The following is a 26,114-nucleotide window of genomic DNA, read 5'->3' as shown; positions in this document are numbered from 1 at the left end:
ATATCAAAGGAATCAAAAGAAAAAAAATATCATCAATAAGAAAATCATATGGAGGACCTGTTTGATAAAAAATTTTTGTTTCCTATCAATTCAAATCATAACTATTAATCTACACTTTCAATAATTCTGTTATGCAGAAAACACATGTTTTAAAAGACTTCACTGAGAAATAATTTTATAACCATAATCATCAAGTTATTTACACCCATATAACAACCTTATGTGTTTGATCCATGCATGAACCTTAAGCCCATTATAAGAACCCACTTCCTGACCTGGGCAAAATATGTCTTGTGAGAAAAATGATAAACTTTCTCATTGTGGGAATGTACATTAAATTACTCTGCTCTTGTGTACAAGAAATAGGAACTAAAACAGAGAACTATAACGATGGAGTAACGACTACTAACAGAATATCTGACTGGCCTAATCCACTAATGAAAACATGACAAATGCCAAAGCTTAACTGATTAAATACAATGCATATACAACCTACAGATTCGTACAGAAACTATAGCTAAACTACTTGTCATTTACTATGTCTGCAGCATTGCCGAAACTGCACCAATGAATAACTTGCAACTTGGACTTGTAAATGTGCAGTAAATGTGTGATCTGATTTATTCCATTGCCATGTTTCATTCACTGCAACTTTGCAATTTAATCCATTGCCAGCTTCTTTTTAAAAATTTAAAAAGGGTTAATTTTTTAAATGTGTGATCTGATTTTCTTCTTTAAATGTAAAATTTTTTTATCATAATAATCCACAAATAGTTGACTGAAGTAGTGCTTGCTCATAGAAATAGAAGGGATACGCGCAATGCTCACAGAAATAACAACATCAACAAAAGGCTGCCTGCAAATGAAACAGAGCACTCACAAACCAGTGCAAAACCATTTTAACCAAATGTTCAGATTTCAAACACACAACCCTATGAATCTTACCACAATGAAGAGAGGAAAAAAGATCCAACCCTGCTTATCATCCAAATGTTCCTGTGAACAATAGTCGATTATGTAAGAATGGAATAAAGAATTTTAAATAATTAATTGAAGAAAAGGGAGCAAAATGAAGGAAGGTAAAGCAAGGCAAGCTCTGTATTTTTGCCACTCAGAAACACATTTGTCTTTCTTCCATTGACCCTTCACGAACTTCTCTGAATACCATCTGTACATTAAATTTTTGTTGAAGAATAAATAATAATAAAAAAAACCCCATTTCCCTAATAAATTAAAAAAGAAGAAGGATGGATTTGGATTTGGAAGTTGGAACCTGTTGAAGCAATTGTGGTAGGCAGCTCTGAGATGGGCTGAGGATATGGTTGTACGCCAGCAACAGCATCTTTGTACGCCATTATGGGTTTTTTTTTTTTTTTTACTGCCGGCAACTTGTGGAGGTGGTGGAGGAGAAAGAGAGAGAGAAACGTAGAGAGAGAAACTGAGAGAGAGAGAGAGAGAGAGAGAGAAACGTAAACGAGAGAGAGACTCAGAAGTCAAACTTTTTTTTTTGGATTTAGAGATAGGTTTGGAAGATAATGAATGAGGTAATTAATTAGATTCTAATTATAATATTTATAATAATTATAGTATTTTTTTAATTGTTGGATTTACTTAAATCTAATGGTTTAAGAAATGTGTAACTCAAAGAGTTATACTGGGTGTAACTTGAATCTATCTCTTTCTAATAATGTATTTTCAAAAGTAAAAAAACATAATTGTGTGTTTGGTATGTGTGTATTTTTTTTTTTTTTTTAAAAACTGATATGTAAGTAAGACCTACAATTTTTAAATATTTACAAAATTGTCATTAATCATCGTAGTTTGAAATTAAAAACTAGTAGAAAGATTTTTCTAAATTTAGTATTTAAACACTAACTCAAACACTTTTTCATAAAACACTCTTACTAAACGCATTTAAACACCGAATACTATTATTCAATGAAGAGATGGCGCATAAGGCTTTTCCTCATTCTCTTTCAAGGGCTCTGAACATTTGCAGCATCCCCTTCCAGAATACTATTTGAGAAGTTTGATGGTTTGATTAGGCAAAATTGACAGCCTCTATTTCAAGTTTGATAAGGCCCAATTTAAAGTAATGTGGACAGCCGAACTTTTCAAGGCCCAATTCAAAAATAGGAAGAACTGAAAGTTGCATTGCACGTACTTAAGTTGAGAGGTGAAAAGAAGAAAATCACAGGCCCGACTACAAAACCAAATACCAAGGAAACTTTTACGAAAGAGAAATGGTATTGGTAAAAAGATTCCATATCCATAAACCTATACTCAAAATCACTTTCCAGAGACTCAATAATGTCGCATTGTCTTATATTATATTAATCCAAGTGGATTGAGACATGGGATTGTCCTTCCAATAATGACACAATTGATTGGACTCAAACCTACTTCTTCTTCTTCTTCTTCTTCTTTCTCTTTTTTTTTTTTTTTTTTTTTTAAGTAAGTGGATGGACCCAATCTACGCCTATGATATAAATTTATGATTACCAGACAACAGTCAAATATATATAAAACTGATAGTGACCAGTTTGGACGTGATGCCATTAGTCTAAAAAGTGAATCTCATTCCTAAGCTTCCTACTATTTAGTACTTTGTTCCAAGCATATTTAAACACAAAGAACTGTGGGTCTTCCCAGCAAGAATGACTCTATTTAAACTAGATAAAAAATTGGAATGCATTAAGACCTAATAAGCTGATAATAGAACTCCGTCACAATATGGTATTTGCAAAACAAATTTGTTTACATTACATTTATTCATCAACACAAAAAACAAAACAACCACTACATGAAGATACAACTTGCTTAGAACTTCAATTATACAATGACAACAATGGAAGGCAAAAATAATGGTGCCATGGCCGAGACAAATCCGTTTGAAACTTCCATTTTTTTTTTTTTTTTTTCATTACACGAGATGAATCTCCTGAATGAATTAGCCAATTTAAAGAGTCTCCTGCATTTCTCAATATGATGAATCTCCCTCAAGACTACACAACATACAAATAAAATAGATTAACATCACTTCAAATTTCTAACATATATTTTCTCAAACATCTTCAGTGCATTTCACAACTCAAACCACTGTAGTAACATAGGGAATGAGAAAAAAACTGATCCATTGTGACAAACTTCAAACTGAGAAATTATTATCAAGCTAAGAATCATAGTTCTGTTTCAGTGAAAGAAACTAAGGAATAAGAAATGGATAATCTTAGGCAAAGAAATCAGGGTCAGAAAAAAAAAAATCATACATTTGGTATCAACATTTCCAAAATGCAAAAAGACCCATACACACAACAATTACAAGAAAACCCATTTCCATTCAATCACAACAGATTCGGCCATACTGCAAAACCCCAATTTTCAAACTCAAGCAAAACCATCAAGCTTTACACTCAACAAGAAAACCCATTAATCAAGCTAATAATAAAAAATAAAAATAAAATCCAATTTCCATACACATAGCATTACAGTTTTAGCATTAAAATCCAAAAAAAAAAAAAAAGGCAGAATACAAAGAGATAAACTAAAACTCTATGAAGCATTTCAACAAACATCTTCAATGCCCACCCAAAAACCAGCTTTAAAAATGGCAATAATACCAGAAATCCAAACAAGAAAACCCATACATCAAGCTAATCAAAACTGAAACAAAATGCCATTCATCAAACTAATCAAAAACGAAACAAAATGAGAGTCAAAGGGGTTTTGGTCATGTCTAAATGGCAAATAAAAATTGAAAAAAATAAAAGAGAAAGAAAATGAAGAATAAGAGAGCTGGAGCCACGGAGTGTGGTGAGGACTGAGAGAGCAAATTGAATTGGCAAAGAGATTAAATGGGCACACGGATCGCTGACGTGGCTCAACTTTTATAACCATTAGATTAAATCAACAGCTCATGTTAGTATAACTGGTTGGCAAGTGGCAACACGGCACTACAGAAAGTAGACGTATTAGGAAATGAGGTCGGCGTGTGGGGTTGAGTGTCTGGGCGCGTGTCAGCGACGACCCTAGTACAAGTGCTTCCTCATGTCGTGTAGCAATGACCTAACTTTAATTTTTAAATCCGCCCATGAACTTCTTAGTGACAAACCATTGCTACATTGTTGCTTTTGAGAATTTGAGCAACTCCTAAGTCCTAACCACTTTTCTACAAACTTGGACAGTTGGACTTGTTTTTGGACCATCCTTAAAGTGTGCTGAAAATTCAAAGTCAGCAAAGACGGCTAATCCTATTGAGTAACAGTTTGGATCGCACGTCTGCTTTCCACGTCCAGCATTTCACTTTTTTTTTTTTTTTTTAAGAAGATCATTAACTGAGTTTTAGTTAGTTCTGTGCACTATTTATGAGACTCACAAAATTTTTTGGGTCTCATGGTATTATTCGCATATTTAAAAATTATTTTGTTACAGTATTTTCAGTTTTCAACAAAATAAACGGTATCCAAATGAACTCTCAGAAGCTTCATGAGAAGTGGTGCTAATTGCTAACAAACCTCATTTATCTTTGCTGCAAAATAACAAGGTTTTCAGATCCGGACCGTTCATTGAACTGTAAAAGGGAGAGGTTCAAGGTTTTTGAGGTCGAACCGAGGTCGAACCAGGGTCGAACCGTGATGACGTTATAATTAATTTAATAATTAATTAAAGCCTAAATATAGATATTAAATTTATAAAATTAGCAAAATTGACAATATATCTATATATGTAAGGGAAATTTAATGATTTTCAAGCATATATTTAATAATTAAATAAGAAAGTTAATAAAATAAAATAATAACCATGAAAACATTAAAATTTATGATTAATTTTTGAAGTAAAGTTGAATATCTTTGAAGGATTTTAATTATAATTTTTTTTATTCCTTGTTTGAGATGGATAATTTAATTAAGTAGAACAAAATTGTGTTAAGTTATTTTTTTATTAAAAAAAAATTGCTAAGGGGTTGGACCGCACGATTCTCACCGGTTCGTGCGGTCCAACTTCGGTTTTAGCGGTTCACGGAATTAACAAAAAATCCGGTTCTTTATGCTTAAAAAACCGGTTTTCATCCCGGTTCCCGATTTTCACGGTCTGACCTCCCGGTCTGGTCCGGTTCTGAAAACTATGCAAAATAAGTCATTTTATATTTACCAAATTTAATGTTTCAAAACCCTTCATACTTTCTTTTTTTTTTTTAATAGAGAAAACATGTCCCTTCATACTCGATGTTGATTTTCATTATGGTATGACAAACCAAAATAAAACTAGAAGTTTTTTATCCTCTCAAACCTAAAAGAAGAAGAAGAAGAAGAAAAACTAGGGGCCTATTTGGTAAGAGAATTTAAATAAAATTTAAATCATAAAATGGTGGGTCCCACACTTGAATATATTGTTTGGTTGATGTTCTTTAAATATAGTTTTCAGAAAATTATATCATATCTTTTTTGTTCAAATCAAGATTTTGAAAACAGTTGAGAGGGTATTTTCAAAGAAAAATGATACATCCACAACATTTTTACAACAAATCTTAAGTAGTAGGTTGTTACTGGTTGTTATTGTTGGGTTAAAAAAGTAATCTCAGTGCTAAATTCAAATTTGAACTAATAATAACTAACCACTCATGATTTGTTGGAAAAATGTTGTGGGTGTAACACTTCTTATTTTCAAAATACAGAAAACGATTTTAATGGGGCTTATCTTTATTACCAAAAAAAAAAATCTAATGCTCCAAATTTAAATCTTATCACTATCCAAAAATAAAAATAAAGAATACATGAGTTCTATCCTTATCATTATAAAAAATAATAAATAAATAAAAAGTAATTTGCAAATTCTACATGTTATCTTTTTTGACAATTTAAAAAAAAAAAAAAATATATATATATATATATATATATATAAAAATAGAAATAGTCTCCCAAACATCATTTTTTGTTTTTAGTATTTTGAATTTTTTTTTTTAAAAGTGGAAGCCAAACATATATAATTTAAAAATTATTTTCTAAAAACTATTTTCAATTTTAATTTTTTAAATTTTATTTTCATATGATTTTGAAAAAAAAAAAAAAAAAGAATCCCCAGCCTATAGAAGTTTAAGGGCTGTTTGGATTTCATGTTTTCTATCACCCATCACCCATTACTTCGTTTTCATCACCCATAACTCAAAATTGATGGGCCCCATGGCAGAAGGGTGTGTTTGGATTTGTTTTCATTTTTTGTTTCTATCACTCAACTCTCTGGTTTTTGAGTGATGAGTTAGCAAAACTAAAAACAACTTTTGGGTGTTTTCAAGTTATGGAAACTAAGTTATGATGGCATTTTGGTAAATACACACATATTTGAGGGACTTACGGTCAGAGAGTAGTCAAATCCAGTCAGACCTTTTGCTATCTCCAACACGCGTTGTCTTCTTCTTCTTCTTCTTCTTCTTTTCTTTCACGCTGGGTCTGGGCTTGGTTTTTCTATTCTTTTCTTCTTCTTCTTCTTCTTCTTTTTTCTTCTTTTCTTTCCTGTTCACATTGGGTTTCTGGGTTTGGTTTCTTTTTTCTTTTTCCATTCCTTTTCGATGGGTTCGGTGAGTTTGGGTATTGGGGGTTGAAGGAAAGAAAGAAGAAAAAAGAAACAGAAATAAGAGGTAAAAGCTACACCACGTCAATTCGTGAGTCCCACAAAAAGTAAAATTTTTTGAGTTATCAAAATTGGAAACAAGTGTCAAACATGTCACCTTAAAAACTTGTTGTGAAATTTTAAAATACTCGCAAGTGTACGAACCGTACCGAAGTATAGTTGGACAAGAACGAGGTCGAACCCACAGGGACTTGAGTAAACGTAGGAAAATTAATTAAACCTTAACCAAATTAATCCTAATCTAGTTTAAATAAAAATTGGTTGGTTGCAATAAAATAAACTAAGCAAATAATAAAATTAAGCAAATAATTAAACTAAGCAAAGATATAAAGCAATAAAAAGATGTAAACAATTAAGAGAAAGGAATTAAGGTTTTGGAATCCACCTTGTAAGTCATATCAGCATATATTTATGATCATTAATTTTTCCCAACTCACTACATGATAATCTAGAAATCAATCTTGCTATCATGGAAAATATCATCATTTAAACCCTTATTTTAAAAATCAAAAGCATGTTCTTCTTTGCTTTTTAAGTATAAAATCAAATCATCAATTGTATTCGTAGCCAAACAAATCACAAGATATATCCAATTCTAAAAATCAAATCATAAATTGTATCCATTGACAGACAAATCTCAACCGATATCCAATTTTACAATCAAGAATTAATAAACCAAGCATTCAATTAATTAAGAAGAATCCTAAATCATGAGAAAAACATGATTGAACTCATATCTAGAATCTCATTTTAGTTAATTGATATAAAGCAAGAACAATTTAAATCATTAAAGAATAATTATTGTGGGAAAAATCAAATCACATAAAATATTACTGATAATCCTTAACAAGGTTTCATCCTCAACCTTAATTATAAATTTAGCTACTCATAGTAATTGAAAGAAAACACAAAAATAAAATACTAAACATTAAACTAGACAAATAAAATAAAACTAACTGTCATGGAAGAAAACCAAAGAAGTAGCCGCACTCTCTATACATTCAGCCCTCAGCCCTAGCACTAGCCTCAGCCTCCATGAATTTTGCCCTAAAGAGCCCTTAAATAGTTCAAGGAATCCTATTACAAGTTGAATTCTCGTTTGGAGAAAATCCCAGATTTTTAGGCTTCACTTAACCGACTATTTTGGCCCATTTAACGTCAGAATTTGGACTTTTGGTAAACTACAAAGTTGTAGCCCTTTAAGTTATCGTTCCACTAACTTGAATCATCTCGATTGGACATCTGAGCCGAAAGTTATGCCAAAAATACTAACTGAGTGCAGTCTGGAATCCTAATCCGAATTGGACTTGGATTTGGTACAAATTTCCTTTGATTCCTTGCTCCAATTGGACTTAAATTTAATTGGGTTGGTCTTTTCTTGAATTCATGCATGGCTGAATGTAAGTTGGCTTGATTCAATTGGTCTAGCCCCACTTTGCATGTAAAGCCCTTGTTACCTACAACACAAAGATTTTATATAATTAGTCACAAAATAACATAAAAGTAAGGCTAAATATGTAGATATGTGAGTACTTTATTGTATATATTTCATGCACATCAAATACCCCCAAACCAACATTTTGCTAGTCCTCGAGCAAAACAGATAAAGAGTAAAACAAAACAAAGAAATTAAAAAACAAAGAAAAAGGAAATCCTAACTAATCCACTTTCGCTGGAATTTTCAATTGCATTTAGCGTATGCAACAAGCCTTTAAACCCCTACCTTACACTAGTGGACGAGTTGTAGTCTCGTGAGGGTTTGCAGGGAATATACCCACAAAATTCTGAGAATGAATACTAAAAAAAACAAATAAATAAATAACTAAAAAAAACAAAGAAAATCTTTTTTTTTTTCAATTGCCTTTTGCAAAGAGGATTAGTTGAAGTTCAAAAACACTACAAATGCTGAAGAAATTTCTCATGCCATCAAAACTCAATGTGAGTGAAAAGTGCTAGCCAACCCAAACATACTCTTAGTTTTAGAATAAACTTGACTCAAATCTCAATTTGAAAGTATGTTTCAACTCAAATCTTTCCGGTGTTATCACTCAACAATTGAAATCACTCTGAAATGGGGTGTAACACTCTCAACAATATATGTGAGCGGAATAATGTAAGCAAAATCAAACACCTCACATATAAATCACATGAAAAATGCTTAATCAAGAAAGAACAAGTAGTCTCATGAAAAGATGCCAAAAATATTCATACCACACCTTTTTCTTCTCAGTCATATAAATATCTGAATTACACAATCTTCAAGATCAAATAAGGACTTTATTAGGACGTAATGTAAGGTAAAAGCAAAGGGAATGAAATAAAAATGGGTGAAGGTAAATAATAAGAAGTGTTTTCAAGATTTGTCGGAATGTCAACTCTTTTTGGAATTTCCATTCAACAATTTTTTTTTTTAACTCTTCTTCTTCGAAGCAATACTCCTTCCTTACATTTCACTTCTCAAAATTTGATGAGAACCCTTTTTATTTTCTTCTTTTTGACACTTTTTTTTTTAATTTTTTTTTCTTCTTTGAATTCTCACACAAATCACCACATTGAAACAAACTGATCAAATTCCATCTTGAAATACTATGGATATGGGATTTAAGAAAGAAAGGCTAGTTAAAAGGCTCAATAGGGTGACTAGCGATAATGTATCAAGAAAGAAAAAGAAAAACACATATATGGCTCAAAGTAGACAAAAATGGCCTAATCTCATCTCTCAAAGACTAGTATAGTTCATTCAATATCAATGACTTCAAAAGATTCAAGTGTGGCATAAAATCATTTTTCTTTTCTTGGCCAAAAGAAAGAACAATGAGACTACAACAAGGGAAACATGTTACGCACTTCCAAATGAACTTTAAGATTAGAAACAATAAATAACCCTCAAAAAATAATGATTGGCTCAAAACTCACAGGGGTTACAGTCTCCACATTGTTATCATCAAGATTTTCTAATCATTTTTATCCTTCAACAACAAGTTGTGTCTGAGTGGCTATGTGCATGTGCAATGAATTGAGCATGAAAGCAATGAAATTCTTTAAGCAAGAGTAGTATACTGAACTCAAAACATAAACCTCAAGCTAGGCAAAAGTTTTTTTTTTTTTTTTTTTTTTTTTTTTTTTTTTTTTTTTTTTAACACATCTAAACAAAACAAAACCAAAAGATAGAAATCTATATAAATCCCCCCCAAACCTAAACCAAACATTGTCCTCCATGTTAAAAATGATACTCTCAAATATATGTCTTGAATGAAAAGAGAGCAAAATATGAATATGCAACATGAGAAAATCAAGTAGGAAAAGTAAGGTAAGGAGAAAGAGGAGACGTACCTTGATCAAGCTGATTGTTATAAATTTTAATTTCTGTCAAATATCAGCTAAAACAAAAGAAAATAAAATGAAACAAGAAAATAAACACAAAGATTAATCTAAAATCAAAAAATAAACAAGAATTTTTTTTTTTTTTTTTTTTTTTTTTTTTGCAGAAAGATTTAACACAACTGGAGATCAATCCTGATAAACAGGACCATCCAAACCTCAACAATACCATGGAGATAAATAATGCATATTATGAATGGACTAGTCCAATGATATTGTAACTTACCTGGATCAAAAACATGTTGAGAAGCTTTTGTAGTATCTTCCAAGTGAATTCTTTGCATAACCACAGAAGCACTAATACCCTTAATATCAGCAATTCTCCAACCTATAGCTTCCTTATGCTCTTGAAGTATACTTATCAATTGGTGTTCCAAAAAATCATCCAACTTTAGTGGTTCTACAATAGATGGGAATGGGGATGAAGAAAGTGGGAAACAGACCACTTTTGGCTGCCATTTATCAATACTTAAGAGAGGAACAGAATCCAACAATGCATTGACCTCCTCAATTGATTTTTCAGTATCCAAATTGCAATCAAAACGAGTTAAGCAAGCGTTTGGGGGATCCTCACAACTTGATTGTAGGAAAGTATCATGGACCAGGCTCCCAATCATGTTAACCTCACATATATCCTCATTGTCTAGTACTTGCTTACTTATGTCAAAAATATTAAGCTCAACAGTCATATTCCCAAAAGAAATCTTCATCACACCACTCCGACAATTGATCAAAGCATTGGATGTGGCTAAGAAAGGGCGACCCAAAATGACATGGATTTGTGTACTGGCATTTAGAGCAGGCTTAGTGTCTAACACAACAAAATCAACAGGAAAATAGAACACATCCACCTTAATCAGCACATCCTCAACAATACCTCTAGGGATTTTCACAGACCTATCAGCTAATTGAAGTGTCATGGTTGTGGGTTTCAACTCCCCCAAACCTAGCTGTAAGTATACTGAATATGGCATTAGGTTCACACTTGCCCCCAAGTCTAGCAAAGCTTGCTAATTGAGATGATCCCCAATCCTGCATGAAATTGTAGGAGATCCAGGGTCTTTACATTTCACTGGATATTTATTCTGAATGATTGAACTAACTTGCTCTGTCAAAAATGCCTTTTTAGGGACATTTGTCTTTCTCTTCATTGTCACAAGATCTTTTAGAAACTTAGCATAAGCAGGAACTTGCTGAATTGCATCAAGAAATGGAATATTAATTTGCACTTGCTTAAAAACCTCTAAAATATCTCCAAATTGTGCACTTTTCTGAGGATTGATTAAACTTTGAGGGAATGGAGCTTTAGGAACAAACCTCCTATCAAGGGGAGAACTAAGATCCTGAATTGGAATTGAGGTTGAGTTGCCTTTCTTTTCTCTATGATCATCCTAGGAACTATGAGTTCCCTTTTCCTTTAACAAAATATTTTCATCATCCTCCACTTCTGGCATTTTCACTTGATTATCAACTTGCTTACCAGACCTAAGGGTAGTAATAGACTGAACAGATTCATGTGCATGAGTAGAACTAGAAGAACCATTAATTGCATACTGCTCTTTTGGGTTAGGTATAGGTTGACTAGGAAACTTTCTTTTTTCCCTTTCTCCAACTTGGGTTGCTAACTGGCCAACTTGATTTTCCAACTTCGAAATAGCTTGAGTATTCAAATGGGTGGAACTTTTTATCTCTTGAATGGCTTGGCTAGTTGATTGCATGAAAGTTTTGAGAGACTCCTCCAAAGATGATTGTGGTCTTGGTGGTGCCATAAACTGAGGAGTTGATTGAGGAATGGGAGGAAATGCTTGAGTAGGTGGACGAAATTGACTTTGTTGATGCACTTGTTGTCCACCTATATTTGTGGGGGAATGGTTCTGCCTCAAAGAGAGATTAGGAGGATTTTGCCAATTTGGATTGTATGTCTCCGAAAATGGACTAGCAAGTGGTTTTCCATAATTATTTAGTGCATTTGCTTGCTCAGTATAAAAATCAGGGGCACATCTCTCTTTACGATTGGAAAAATCCCATTGTTGTGAACTTTCAGAAAATTCTCAAGAAATTTGTATGCCTCATCATCTACAAGACTCAAAAATCCACCACCATTCATGGACTCAATCATGTTACGATTTGTCTGAGTCAAACCATTATAAAAATATTGTACTAGTCTCCATGTTTCAAAACCATGATGAGGACACTTTAAGATCAAGTCCTTAAATCTCTCCCAACTCTCATAAAATTTCTCTTGTTCATCTTGGTAAAAATCTGCAATTTCTCTCCTCAAAGCATTGGTCTTGACCATTGGGAAAAATTTAGAGAGGAATTTTGTGACCAACAGTTCCCATGAAGTGATAGATCTAGGTGACAAAGAATTAAGCCATGCTTTTGCCTTATCCTTCAAGGAAAAAGGGAATAAATGCAAGCGAACAGAGTCATTAGTGAAATTTTGAAACTTACAAGTAGCACAAATCTCAAGAAAATCATTCACATGCATATAAGGATCTTCTCTATCCAATCCATGAAAAGTAGGAAGAAGGTGGATTATCTGTGGCTTTAACTCAAAATGTGCAGCAGTGGTTGCAGGCAATACTATGCAAGATGGAGGGTTGGTGGTTATGGGTGAGAACAACTCCCTAAGAGTTTTTGAATCATCTCTAGTTTCTCCCATTGTGGATGAATAATCAAAACTAATAAGACGATTTTCTTTATCACGTATCCAAGTTCTCATACACCAAGCACAAAGAAAAAAAAAGAAATTTTTTTTTTGTTTTTTTTTTTTAAATTTAAAAAATAAATAAATTTTAACTACAACTAGTAGAAGGAAAAATTCAATTAAGACCTAATTTATTTTCCTAACCAAGTCCCCGGCAACGGCGCCAAAAACTTGTTGTGAAATTTTAAAATACTCGCAAGTGTACGAACCATACAGAAGTATAGTTGGACAAGAACGAGGTCGAACCCACAGGGACTTGAGTAAACGTAGGAAAATTAATTAAATCTTAACCAAATTAATCCTAATCTAGTTTAAATAAAAATTGGTTGGTTGCAATAAAATAAACTAAGCAAATAATAAAATTAAGCAAATAATTAAACTAAGCAAAGATATAAAGCAATAAAAAGATGTAAACAATTAAGAGAAAAGAATTAAGGTTTTGGAATCCACCTTGTAAGTCATATCAGCATATATTTATGATCATTAATTTTTCCTAACTCACTACATGATAATCTAGAAATCAATATTGCTATCATGGAAAATATCATCATTTAAACCCTTATTTTAAAAATCAAAAGCATGTTCTTCTTTGCTTTTTAAGTATAAAATCAAATCATCAATTGTATCCGTAGCCAAACAAATCACAAGATATATCCAATTCTAAAAATCAAATCATAAATTGTATCCATTGACAGACAAATCTCAACCGATATCCAATTTTACAATCAAGAATTAATAAACCAAGCATTCAATTAATTAAGACGAATCCTAAATCATGAGAAAATCATGATTGAACTCATATCTAGAATCTCATCTTAGTTAATTGATATAAAGCAAGAACAATTTAAATCATTAAAGAATAATTATTGTGAGAAAAATCAAATCACATAAATATTACTGATAATCCTTAACAAGGTTTCATCCTTAACCTTAATTATAAATTTAGCTACTCATAGTAATTGAAAGAAAACACAAAAATAAAATACTAAACATTAAACTAGACAAATAAAATAAAACTAACTGTCATGGAAGAAAACCAAAGAAGTAGCCGCACTCTCTATACATTCAGCCCTCAGCCCTAGCACTAGCCTCAGCCTCCATGAATTTTGCCCTAAAGAGCCCTTAAATAGTTCAAGGAATCCTATTACAAGTCGAATTTTCGTTTGGAGAAAATCCCAGATTTTTAGGCTTTACTTAACCGACTATTTTGGCCCATTTAACGTCAGAATTTGGACTTTTGGTAAACTACAAAGTTGTAGCCCTTTAAGTTATCGTTCCAGCCCAACTTGAATCATCTCGATTGGACATCTGAACCGAAAGTTATGCCAAAAATACTAACTGAGTGCAGTATGGAATCCTAATCCGAATTGGACTTGGATTTGGTGCAAATTTCCTTTGATTCCTTACTCCAATTGGACTTAAATTTAATTGGGTTAGTCTTTTCTTGAATTCATGCATGGTTGAATGTAAGTTGGCTTGATTCAATTGGCCTAGCCCCACTTTGCATGTAAAGCCCTTGTTACCTACAACACAAAGATATTATATAATTAGTCACAAAATAACATAAAAGTAAGGCTAAATATGTAGATATGTGAGTACTTTATTGTATATATTTCATGCACATCAAAAGTTGTGATATTTTTAGTGATAAGTAATGAGTTATAGAGTGATAAGTAATAATAATTGAGTGATGAGTGAGTATTTTTTAAAATCCAAACAGCCTTGGGAGTCTAGTGGGATCTGGATCCTCTCCATTTCTATTTGAAATGGAGAGTGTCTAGTTAAGGGTTAAGATTTGCTTAAAAAGAATCTAAGATCTATAAAGTGCCACCTCAATTAAAAGTTTTTAACTTAACCAAATAACAAATAACTATGGTAACCAAAGTTAACTATGGTTCAAAAGCAAAAGACGCACAGATTGGATTTTGGATTGTCCACAACTTTGTCAATCCAAAATTCCTCAGCCTCCAAATGCAGCATTGTTAATATCACTGTTACAGAACTAACACACAAGAAAAAAACCAAATTTTTAGCCATGCGCCTAAAACTTGCGAAGTTGACGACGACATGGGAGGAGTGGGTGGTGACCCAAGCTGAGCTTGCCCTTACATCATCCATGGCAAACCTGAACCACACTGTGTGGAAGCTTGGTGGAGATTGGTGGTTTCCAACTTGGATCTGATTTTGTGTTTTGATGGATTGGTGGGTTTACAACTTGGAGATTGGTGTTGATTTTGTGAATAAAGATGATGCAGATCTTTTGATTTTAGTGGGTTTATGTTGGGTTCAAATTTCTGGATATGCATACCTGTTTCTAGGTTCGATTGTTGGTGTATGTTGATTTCTGGGTTTTGAATTTTGGTGGGTGTATGTTGATTTCTAGATTTTGGTTGGTGGATGTTGATTATTATTTGATCTATAGTTTTGAATTTTGATTTATTTGGTTATAAAGAAATTACTGGAAAGGCAAAGAAAAGGAAAAAAAAAAAAAGAATTAATTTAGCTGAGAGTATTTATATACAATGTTGGTGTCGGCGGCTTGGCAATGTGGTAGTTTTTGCCTAATTTGAAGTTTCCAGCTTTTGTTGGTTTCTCACTTTCTTTTCATTTCTTTTTCTTTTCTCACCACAAGTTCATCATATTCAAAAACGCCAAAAGACTAACGAAGCATCAAAAGTTGAATATATAAAACAAGCCATAAATCACAACCACGGAACATAAAATAAACACGAAATTCATGTCTCGCGGGGCCTGTAACAAAAGCTAAACGAAGAACAAGAGAGAGAGAAACGACGCCCCAGTTTTGGAAAATCAACTCATAGGTTGACAGTAGCACGATAATACTAAAGATGGTGGCCGGTGGCTAATGGGCAGTCAGGATTGAAGAATTGAGTCTTGAAGGGGATCCAAAATCCAGATACAAGGATCTGATGCGTTTTTTGCTTTTGAACCATAGTTAACTTTGGTTACCATAGTTATTTGTTATTTGGTTAAGTTAAAAACTTTTAATTGAGGTGGCACTTTATAGACCTTAGATTCTTTTTAAGTAAATCCTAACCTTTAACTGGATATTCTCCATTTCAAATAGAGAGGGAGAGGATCCGGATCCAGTCTATTTGGATTTCCATTACCCAAGCCGACCAGCATCCACAAATTACGGGAAACACAATTTTAAACGCGAATTTCTAGCGCGTGTATGTCAAACATCAACTCTTGTATTATAACAAAACACGCGCTCAATTCACGCTCCCCAACTTGAGCAGCACGCAAAGGCTTGGTATAAATACAAACCCCCTGACACAACTCTCGTCCCTTTTGATTTTGCTCTCTCTCGGTGGCTAGGCTTTTGGCGCAACTCTCTGAGTCTCCCCACCCCACATCAGGTTCGATCTCTCTCTGCCTTTTATCTGATTCTTCGGCTATTAGATTCAGTCTGTATTTCTTTGAATCTTCTATAATATATTTGTTTTAAACTTAATAGGTTATGATATTAGTTTCTTTTAAAAAAATTATTTGGATGGTTTAGATTGTTAATATTGTTGTTGTTGTTGTTGTTGTTCCAGATCTGTGAAGTATCTATCGAAAGGCTTTGGCTTTGGCTTGAGCTTCTAAAACAGTAGCTTTATACCATGTTTTATTTTTTTGTTCGATAACTTCTAGATCTGATTGTAAAAATCATTAAAATATTTTGGTTTTGGTCTCTTATTTTAGCTGGGATTTTGGTGTTTTAATTATGGTTGGGTTTTCGGTATCACTTATGATTATGTTTGATTGTTTTGTTTTGGGTCAAGTTTGTACTTGATGATGTTTTTTTTTTTTTTTTTTTAATTACTTTTGAATTTTGCTTCAAATCTTATAATTTGTGAACGTAATATATTATAATTTTTGTACTATGAGATATTATCTGATATATTGATTTATGGGTCTCTGTGTTTTAATGGAAATATATTTTGAGACACTCGGTTTTGATAATTCATCAAAAGTTATTATCTGAATATATTTTTTGTCATTCCTAAACTTTTTAACTTAGCTTCCTTTTTTTTTTTTTAAATAATACAACTTTTAACTTTTCTGGAAATAAAGGAAATTCCCCAATATGATTAGTGGTAGCAATGGATTTTTTTTTGGATAAACCGTTGGCTTAATTATATTGTAATCATACTCATAATTATAATCATACTCATATACGCTTTTTTTAGCAATAAAGCCAATAAGTGCCCAATAATTACTATATCTGGGGAGATCCGAAGACCCCCATTTCACAACTGTCACGTCTAAGTTACTTCAAAGTTGACTGAAGATCGAGCATGGGCCATAGCTGACTTTTTTTTTTTTTTTGAGAAGAGGGCCATAGCTGACTCTGAATGATAAAGCAAGACTTTTTTAATGTTAGTAAGTAGGGTGTTCATCAAACTGCACAAATCATAAAAGTTACACCAAAATCACAGGTAGGGTATTCAACAAACTGCACAAACCATAAAAGTTGCACCAAACCGTAAAAGTTGCACCAAAATCGCCTGTAAAATGGCATAACCACTGCACTGCAAGTAATAGTATACCGCATCACACCATATGGTGCAATGCGGTTTACGGTTTTATAATAAGAAAAACTAGAAAAGTTTAATAATCGTAGCAAGTGTTAACTAGAAAAGTCAACTCAAAATAAAGAAAAACTAACTTAATAATTTAAAACATGGCCAAAAAAAGGGAAAAATTAGTTTTTGGCTGAGTAGAAAAAGCCTAAAATTTGAAAAATATACTGACTTCAAACCGCATCTTATACATAGTATCGCACATGTAATCGCAGAAATGAGGTGCGGTGCGGTTATGATTTTGACTAAACTCTAAACCGCACAACACCGCACTGCATCACACATTTGACCGCAAAAACAAGGTACGACGGTGTAATTATGGTTTTAGTTAAACCGCATAGCAAAGTGCGGTGCTAAAAATGACCTAAAACCGCACCGCACCGCGAACACTCTATAAGTAAGCATGCTCGAGGCCCACTTATGAAAACGAATCAATTTAATTCCTTATTCAAACTGACAACATCGGTAGTTGTTAATTTAATTCCTTATTTAAACCGATGACATGCAATTCGAGCAAAAATGTATCAAAATAGGGTTAGATATTGTAGTTGATTTCAATCCATGTAAATAAAGATCACTTTAAATCTCAATTATTAATAATAAAAAATAAATAAAAGTATAATTAGAAAAAATATATTATGAGAAAGGAGATGGTTAATTGCATTGTGTAATTACACACCAAAATCCAGATAGGCAAAATAAATAAACAAAATTATTTATAATATTTTAAAAAATATGAATACTAAATTAGATCTTGTTAATGTGCGACCAATAGCTCAAGTTTAGCTCAATATAAGTGGATTCTTATTTTTTGTTAAGATAAGAGTTAGATGTAGGAGATTATGCTTAAGTCTACCACGGACTAATGGCTTGTTTGGAAGTTTAGAGAGGAAGGAGAGTAGAAGGGAGTAGAGGGGAGGAGAGTAGTGGGGAGGAGAGTAGAGAAGAATGATTATCCTCCACCTTATTTGGATGTTTTTAAAGTTAATATGGAGGAAGGGAGTAATTAGCCCTTCCTCTTGTTTGGATGTTTTAAAAATGAGGAGGGAGAGGAGAGGAAATGATTTAAATAGACAAATTTACCCCTATTTGAAAATTGACTGGCAACATTGGTCTATGATTAATTTGTTAGATTAAATAATTATGACTATAGCATGCAATATTTTTTTTAATAATTTTTTTTCTAATGTGAATTAAATAATCAACATTGGTCTATGATTAAATATTTTTTCTGCTTTTTTATTATACTAAAAAAAAAACATCCTTAATTGATAATAATTTTTAAAAAAATGTTTTGTTTGTTTGTTTACTGAAAAAATCAACAAAATATTGAATTTTGAATATTTCTTTGATTTATTATTATTATTTTTATATAAAATACTCCTCAGCCCCCATTACAGCAAAAGACATCAAAAAGGAAAAAGAAAACATGCATAGACCCATTCATTCAGAACTTGGTCCGATATGATCCCTTTTTTCTTTTTTTCTTTTTTTTTTTTTTGGTCCGATACGATCTCGATTGGCTGAGCACAATAAAAAAGTCAAACTCGGAAAATCCATACGATCCAAACTCTTTTCTCCAATACGTACGTTTTCTCAATCTCCACTAAGCTCTGTGATTGCATGTGGAAATGTTGGCTATAACCAACATAATGTTGTGTTGTTATGATTGGCTTGAATTTTGTTACATTATTTTATTGTGATGAATTTTTTGACTGTTAATGCTTGAAGAATGAGTGTAATATGAGGTTTATAATCTGTTTGGTTGCTGAGAAAATTGGGAGGAAAATATTAGAATTATATTTTGGATGATCATGTTTGATGCTGTTTGATGCTTGAAGAAGTTGATTGAGAGAGTTTGTAATTTTGTTAATTTAGAAAGGGTAAATTAGGGAATTCATTTGGTTAATAATTTATCTATTCTACTCTCCCTCAAAATCTCTCCAATTTGGGGGAATTAAAAATGAGGGGTTAGAGGTAGTTGAAACCCCTCCCCCTCCTTCTTTAAAAAACTTCCAAACAAGGTAATTAAATTACTCTCCCTCCCTCTACTCTACTCCCCCTCTTTTTTTAAACATCCGAATAAGTCATAAGTCACCAGCTCTTATCATACTTTTTTAAAAATAAAATAAAATTAATGAAAAAAAAAATTACTCTAGAAAAAATTGGATAAGATTCCTTTTTGAGTAAATAAATGTTGCCGTAAAGTCAATAAGCATATTTGAAATCAATAATTTATGAAAAGCATATTCGAAGTCAATAAATGTTGTAAAACAAGTTATTATTTTTGTGTTCTATTTTATTCACTATTGATTATAAATTGCTAAGTTTCTTTTTTTTTTTTTAATTTCAAACTTCAATTATTTTATTTAAAAAACATTAATATATATATACACGTAACAAATATATAATCGATATACAAAGAATTTGTATTAGATAAACCTTCAGTCCTTCGCCAATAATAATAATAATAATAATAATAATAATAATAATAATATCTAAGAGGCAATAATAATATACTGTAGTTAAATTGATGAGAAGTGTTACGTTTATAACATTTTTACAACAAATCATAGGTGGTTAGTTGTTATTGGTTCAAATTTGAACTTAACATTAAGATTACTTTTTTACCTCAACAATAACAACCAGTAATAACCTGTCACTTAGGATTTGTTGTAAAAATGTTGTAGACATATCATTCCTCTAAATTGATAAGTCATGTGAATCCATAATATTCTTTGACCCTATTCTTGGGGTTGCACCTCATGAGCTCGTGCAACGTGGTCAATTGGAATTGAGTAATACTATTCTACCGCCACATTTTTTTTTATAAATTGTTAGGATTTTCGAGATCACAGTTCGCTAGGGGAGCTTAGAATCAATGCTTTTTATGAATTTTCATTGTTTTCTTGAATGTCTTTGCTTATATGCACCGTGAATATTTGATAATTTTATGAAACAATTATTCTTATTTATCTTTATGGCACAAAGAAAGCTATTGATGTCCAAGTTCTTCTTAATTACAGAGAAAAATGTATCAGTCTGAGCTACGCCTTCAATGCATGTCCCTCGTCCTTTTGGTTGTACTTGTCCCTCATCTTCTGTAAGTTTATTCAATACCCTTCTATTTTGTCTTTACTTATTTTTTATATGAACGAACGATTTTTGTTAAAACATGGACCAGTACACAACTCCAAACTCAACGTACGACTATAACAGACCAAACCCAAGTTCTAAAACAAAAGAAACAAGCTCATCAGTGCGAAGGAACTACAAGTTACATCAGCTACAAACAAAGTTCTAATTGGTGGATTTAAAATTTTGTATCTTCAACGTGTTATCCCCCATTGAAAGAACCTTATATTTTAGCATCCAAAAGGTCTTTTAATCAAGCATAACTTCACATCCTTCATTCAATCATAGTTTCAATATATAAGCAATCCTCTCTTTCTCTCTCTCTCTCTCTCTCTCTCTCTCTCTCTCATAATGAACTGTTTTCACAGCTGCATGGATCCATTGTGATAAAAAGAATACACTATCCAATATGAGATACATGTCGGCACATGAGAAATATTAGCTTTTCTTTACCTAAAAAATAATGTTTGGAACACATAAAATGGTAAAATTTGTGCTACAACTATGTGGCGAGTTTTTTGAGTGATAAAAGTAAGTCTTCTCATGAATTCACCATCACACCTCCATCACTCATAACTAAGGTGAGTTGTGACACAGAATTGTGCTATTTTATGAATTCAAAATATTACTCTTATTTAAATAAAATAATCTTTTATAATATGATTAGTGACCTATTAAAGATGTACTATTTTATGTATTTCTAGAATTACTTTTTTTTTGAAAAAGACACGGACTGAACACACACACACACACACACAGAGGGAGTAGGAACCCGGGTTTAATATCACACAACTCACAACATACAAAAGCCGGTAACTCTTGAATGCTGTGTGAACACACACAGGGAGTGTATTTCTAGAATGAGTGAATGTTCTGTCCAGATGGAGCGTAAAACATGGGTTTTACGCCCACTAGTAATAGATCTCCATGTCAGCTAAGTGAATATAATATCTTATTTAATCCCAAATTTGTTACACCTCTGTTACACATGAGCTGCTGACAATATGTCTCTCTTTTCTTTTTCTTTTTCCTTTTTCTTGGATCTAGTACAACGTTTGAATCTCTCTCTTCTTTCAGTATTTTTCTTTATCCTTTTACAATGGCAATTGGGTTGATTGGATTTTAGGTGTGGCTGAAGTGTTCACTTGGAGTTTGATGTGGTGGTTGATGGCAATTAGGTCCTTGGCCGATATGGTTGAATCAAGGCCATTTGGTGTTTTTTGGGTTTCTTTGTGTTGAACATGAGGATTTTCCTTTTGGTTTTCTTGGCTACCAAACATTGAATGAAGATGAAATTTTTTTTTGCTTTCCCTTTTAATTTTCTAGGCTACCAAATACAAAGTGGAGAAAATTTATGTGGCTTTTTCCTAATGATTTACTCAGCTACCAAATACAATCATTACTAATTTGTATTTTATGAAAAAAAAAATCAAAGAAAATCACAAACTATTGGAATCACCATGGATCGGAATTCGTGGTGGAGCTTTATTACTCCGCCATCACCTAAGCCACAAACATTGACTCTCAAGCCCAAAATCGTCTTATCCCTCTCATTCAATGTGATCAAACCCATAACCTCAAACTCTCACTCATCAGAGGCCAAGTGAGGGTCTATAGGGTGGCTTGAAAAAAAACGCTGCATCCAACAGATGTCCAACAAAGGACCCAGCACCAACCATGACCATCTTCCTTATCATTTTTGTTTTAACTTATGTATTTTCTCATTTGGGTTTTGTCTAGTTTTTGAAACAAGCTGATGGGTTTTTGTTTTGTTATTGATATTGGTGTTTCTATAGATTTTGGGTTTGGTTACTTCTTTGAGAAGAGCACTAGAAATGAGATGGATCTTAATTTTTGTTTGTAAATTAGACTCATTGGAGTGACGGTGCTTGGATTTCTCATCCAGGTTTCATTTTTTTGAATTTTCCCCTTAAAAGTGGTTTGGTGGCTCTAGTGTGTGTGTGTGTTTTTTTTTTTTTTTTTTTAATTTGCTTCGGAAGTGACTCCATTGGCTTTCGTGGTGGCATGTGTGTTGGGGTGGGGGTGGAGCTGTGGAGGTTTGGTTTTAACGTGAGGAGGAGGGTTGTGTTTTGAATTTGATATTATAAGTTGTTCTTGTATGCGGGTGCTTAATATTTATATTTTGGTAAAGTGCTTAACATGGCACTACCTCATTGGAGGGCATAAATACTTGGATTTATGACAAGTCCTGACTGAATTTAAACTCTTCTAGAATTACTTTTATCTAAATAAAAGAATATTTTATAATACGGTAAGATGGAACAACAGTTCATAGTTATTACATCTTTTTTAATCTATCATAATTGACCTATTCAACAAAAGTTAATTACCTCAAAAAAAAAAAAAAAAAAAAAACGTTTGTATTATATCTTTCCACTATACCCAACGAGTCCAGATCATGTTAAAGCATTAACAATGAACTTATCACAGATTTAGTTAAAAAATTTTCTAAAGGTCTTATATATATATATATATATATATAGCAAACTATCTCTCTCTATTTAACTTTTTTTTTTAGATCTGATGCTCGGCCTCTGAATCCAAGCATGGAGGTGGAGGGGAAGAAAAAGCAATCCTTATCCAGTTCAACTTTTGAGGAACCGGTCAAAGAGCAAGATGTAGCCAATAAAGGAGAGATTCCAGCTATGTATTCCCCTCCTTCCCACATCGGAGATGAGATGAGTACTGCTGGACAGAGGGATCATGGTGGTAAATATGTCTCACTTGATCAGAAAGGTCCAGTCCCACCTTCTGAGGCCAATCCTATCACACATGGGCCATGAATGCTATTTGCAACCCTTGATGAGCTGAGTTGGTGTTCAAAAAACTTGTTGCTGTAATTAATGTTGCTTAAGGGGCTACTCGGTAAAAGCCAAGACTTTTAGTAATGTTATTTTTAGTTTTTGAATTAAAATACATGCTGGTAAAAAGATGTGTGAAAATACATATAAAAATGTTTAAATACTGAAAACGGTTGTTTAAAAAATAATAACAAACGGACCCTAATTCTCTAAAACTATATATATATATATATATATATATTTATTTATTTATATATTCTCTGCCCAATCTTAGCTTTTGATTAAAAACATAACACCTATAGATATATACGCACTTCATTATTCCCTGTATCCTTTCGTTTTATGTTCTGGGGGAAAAATGTTATATGTTATTTCTCTAGTATATATCTTTCAATCGTACCGAAGATCAACATATTGATGCAATCATGCATGATCTAACCGTGTAAAATTTTTTTCATTTTTAATTAAAGATGGGAACTTTATTTAGAGCACTCATATCAGTGGTGCTATATTGGTATATTGATATTTTTTAGCTTCTCAAACATCAAAAAGCATGCTTCAGCAGTGGAGCTAAATCTATTTTTTTTAGCTTTATTGCTACATTGCACATCTATAGATAGATGTACACTGTTCATGAGAGCTAAACAAAAAAAATATTATTTTACTCCCAGCCTCGATTAAAATAATATTCCCTCAAAATCGTCTCTCACTTTCTCTCTCCCCTCTCAGCCTATTTCTCTCTCTCCTCGTTGCCTAGACTTTACGATTAGCCTCTCATCATTCTCGGCCGCACGTTCTCCGATTGCGTGATCGGTCTCTCGCTCTTAATTGTCGTTGTCGTTTTACTCACCACCATCGGATCGTTCCTCATCTTGGTGTTGATGCTCGGCTTCGCGATCATGTACGCGAATGGTGCTTTTAGAGTTCAAAAGGATCTCTTCCTCGACGATCAAGAGCTAGCGAATTCCGGATTCCTCTCCTTCCTCGGCAGCGCTGCCTCTTCCGCTGCCGCACGTGTCAAACCCACGTCGCCGATCAGACCCATGCCGACACTGTCCTCCTCACCAAAGCCCAGCTTTGTGATTGGTGATTTTTTATTTTATTTGTGATTGGTGATTTTGTTTGGTCTGGATTGAGGAAAAAGATTGGAGATTTGGGTTGGTAATTTTTTTTTTTTTGCTATGGATTGGTGGTGGTGGTGGTGGTTATGGTTGTGGTTGATGGTAGAGGTGGTTGTGGTTGGTATTGTGGATGTTTTTTAGGGTAGTGGGATATATTATTTTATTGTAGTAGATATATTATTTTATTGTAATATTTATATTATTTTATTATGTTAAAAGTTAAAATAGATTCACTGCTGCAGTATGTGTGTGAGTAAAATAAATAAAAGTAATTTTTGATGGAGCTAAATAGCTAAATTTTTAACTCCACTACCGTGGATGCTCTAATAATTAAAAACACATGCAGCTTGAGAATCCTGTGGCCCATACAACCTCGATTTCTTGTCCCTTCCAGTGCATTTCCCATTCGCCAACCACGACACTTGAAACTTGAAAGAATAGTTATTAATTTAGACCAGACGTGAACCAGTATGGACTGACCACCAATTGAATCGCACTGTTAAATGGATTTAAATAAATGTAAAAATAAGTTTGAGTAGTAAAATAAATATGAAAATTTTAAAAATGGGATGCCAAAACTTGTATATGTTTTATATTTAAGTTTTTAAAACAAGCCACCTAATATAAAATAAAGAATATTATTAAATTGTATATTTTATGCATATTGCATATTTCACTAATTACTTTAATCTCCTAGATTACCTTCTGATGATGCTCAGATCGTCAGCCAAGGATGATCGTCTAGATTGATGTTGTCCTCAACCAACCCAATCCTCAAGAACGAGTGAAGGGAAGAATGGATGTAATTCGCCGGCGTAGTGCCTGCCAAAATGTCTCCGATGCCAAAGTCAGAAAGATTGACCAAAAAGAACTGTGAAAATAATATGCTAGAGTTTTTGCCTTTTCTCCTCCCCTTTTGGGGTTATGTATTTATATGCATGCACTCACAGGTGGTTTCTTCTAGCCGTTGGTGGAGCCTTGATGGAGACTTTATTCTTTCTTGGTAACGCCCCTGCGGGGTGTTAATGGTGAGTTGCCCCTCCCAACGGTCTGGAAGCTAATTAATGTTTTATAAAGGTTCCTCGAGGAGTGGAGGTGGATTTACTCGTCCTTGAATGACGGCCATTTCTTCCAGGACGATCTAGGTTAGGCCGTTCGTCCCTAGTCGTGAACGGATGGACGTCGATGATTTGATCGAGCCTATCAGCTTCTAAGCCAAAACTTGAAATTCAATCTTTATTGAAAAGTCAAGCACTAACTTCATTATAAAATTTCTTGCTTTCATCACCCTCCAAATTCAGAAAATAGCACGACAATTCAACTGGGTTGGGTTAGGTTAGGTTTAATAAATGTTTAAAGTTTTAGATTATAGTTTATAATTATAATAATACACTTCTTTATAATTATAGGCTTAATTAGGCCATTAAATTTTAGGTCTATTGTTGATAGATTGTAGCTGTTCATTGTATATAAGTGTTGATAGGGAAATTATTGTGTACTCCCGGAATACCATAAATGCGTATTCCCTCATCTCATATGAATAGTGGGTCTCACTAATTAAATTCATGGTGGGACCCACCATTCATGTGAGAGAGAGGAGTATGCATTTATGATACTCTAGGAATACCTAATAATTTCCGGTGTTGATAACCCTAGTAATAATATTAATGCCATTTTCACAATTCACATGGTACCAGAGGTCCAGATCCTCTACTTTTCCCCTACA

At 33.0% G+C, this 26,114-nt stretch overlaps 1 protein-coding gene and 1 non-coding gene across 2 annotated transcripts; both read left to right on the top strand.

Moving 5' to 3' along the window:
- The first annotated feature begins 12,185 nt into the window (after window positions 1–12,185).
- On the top strand, window positions 12,186–12,294 carry LOC126724636 (small nucleolar RNA R71). Its single transcript, XR_007655073.1, has one exon. It is a non-coding gene; the product is annotated as a small nucleolar RNA R71 (small nucleolar RNA).
- Window positions 12,295–15,993: 3,699 nt separating this feature from the next.
- On the top strand, window positions 15,994–23,463 carry LOC126722082 (uncharacterized). Its single transcript, XM_050425236.1, has 3 exons — window positions 15,994–16,101; window positions 20,337–20,413; window positions 22,985–23,463. Exons 2-3 carry the CDS (start codon window positions 20,343–20,345, stop codon window positions 23,247–23,249), a joined length of 336 nt encoding a protein of 111 aa, XP_050281193.1. The 5' UTR covers window positions 15,994–16,101; window positions 20,337–20,342; the 3' UTR covers window positions 23,250–23,463.
- Window positions 23,464–26,114: the final 2,651 nt, after the last annotated feature.

The sequence above is a fragment of the Quercus robur genome, chromosome 4 (genome assembly GCF_932294415.1).
Source record: "Quercus robur chromosome 4, dhQueRobu3.1, whole genome shotgun sequence".
NCBI classification, from domain to species: Eukaryota; Viridiplantae; Streptophyta; class Magnoliopsida; order Fagales; family Fagaceae; genus Quercus; species Quercus robur.
Note: the sequence above shows the minus strand (reverse complement) of the source record. Positions and strands in the feature narration are given on the sequence as shown.

Bases quoted from the DNA above. Each gene is read 5' to 3' on its own strand.
- LOC126722082 (XM_050425236.1), top strand. From the start codon at position 20,343: ATGTATCAGTCTGAGCTACGCCTTCAATGCATGTCCCTCGTCCTTTTG. The intron at 20,414-22,984 runs GTAAGTTTATTC...TTTTTTTTTTAG, and splicing joins GTACTTGTCCCTCATCTTCT to ATCTGATGCTCGGCCTCTGA.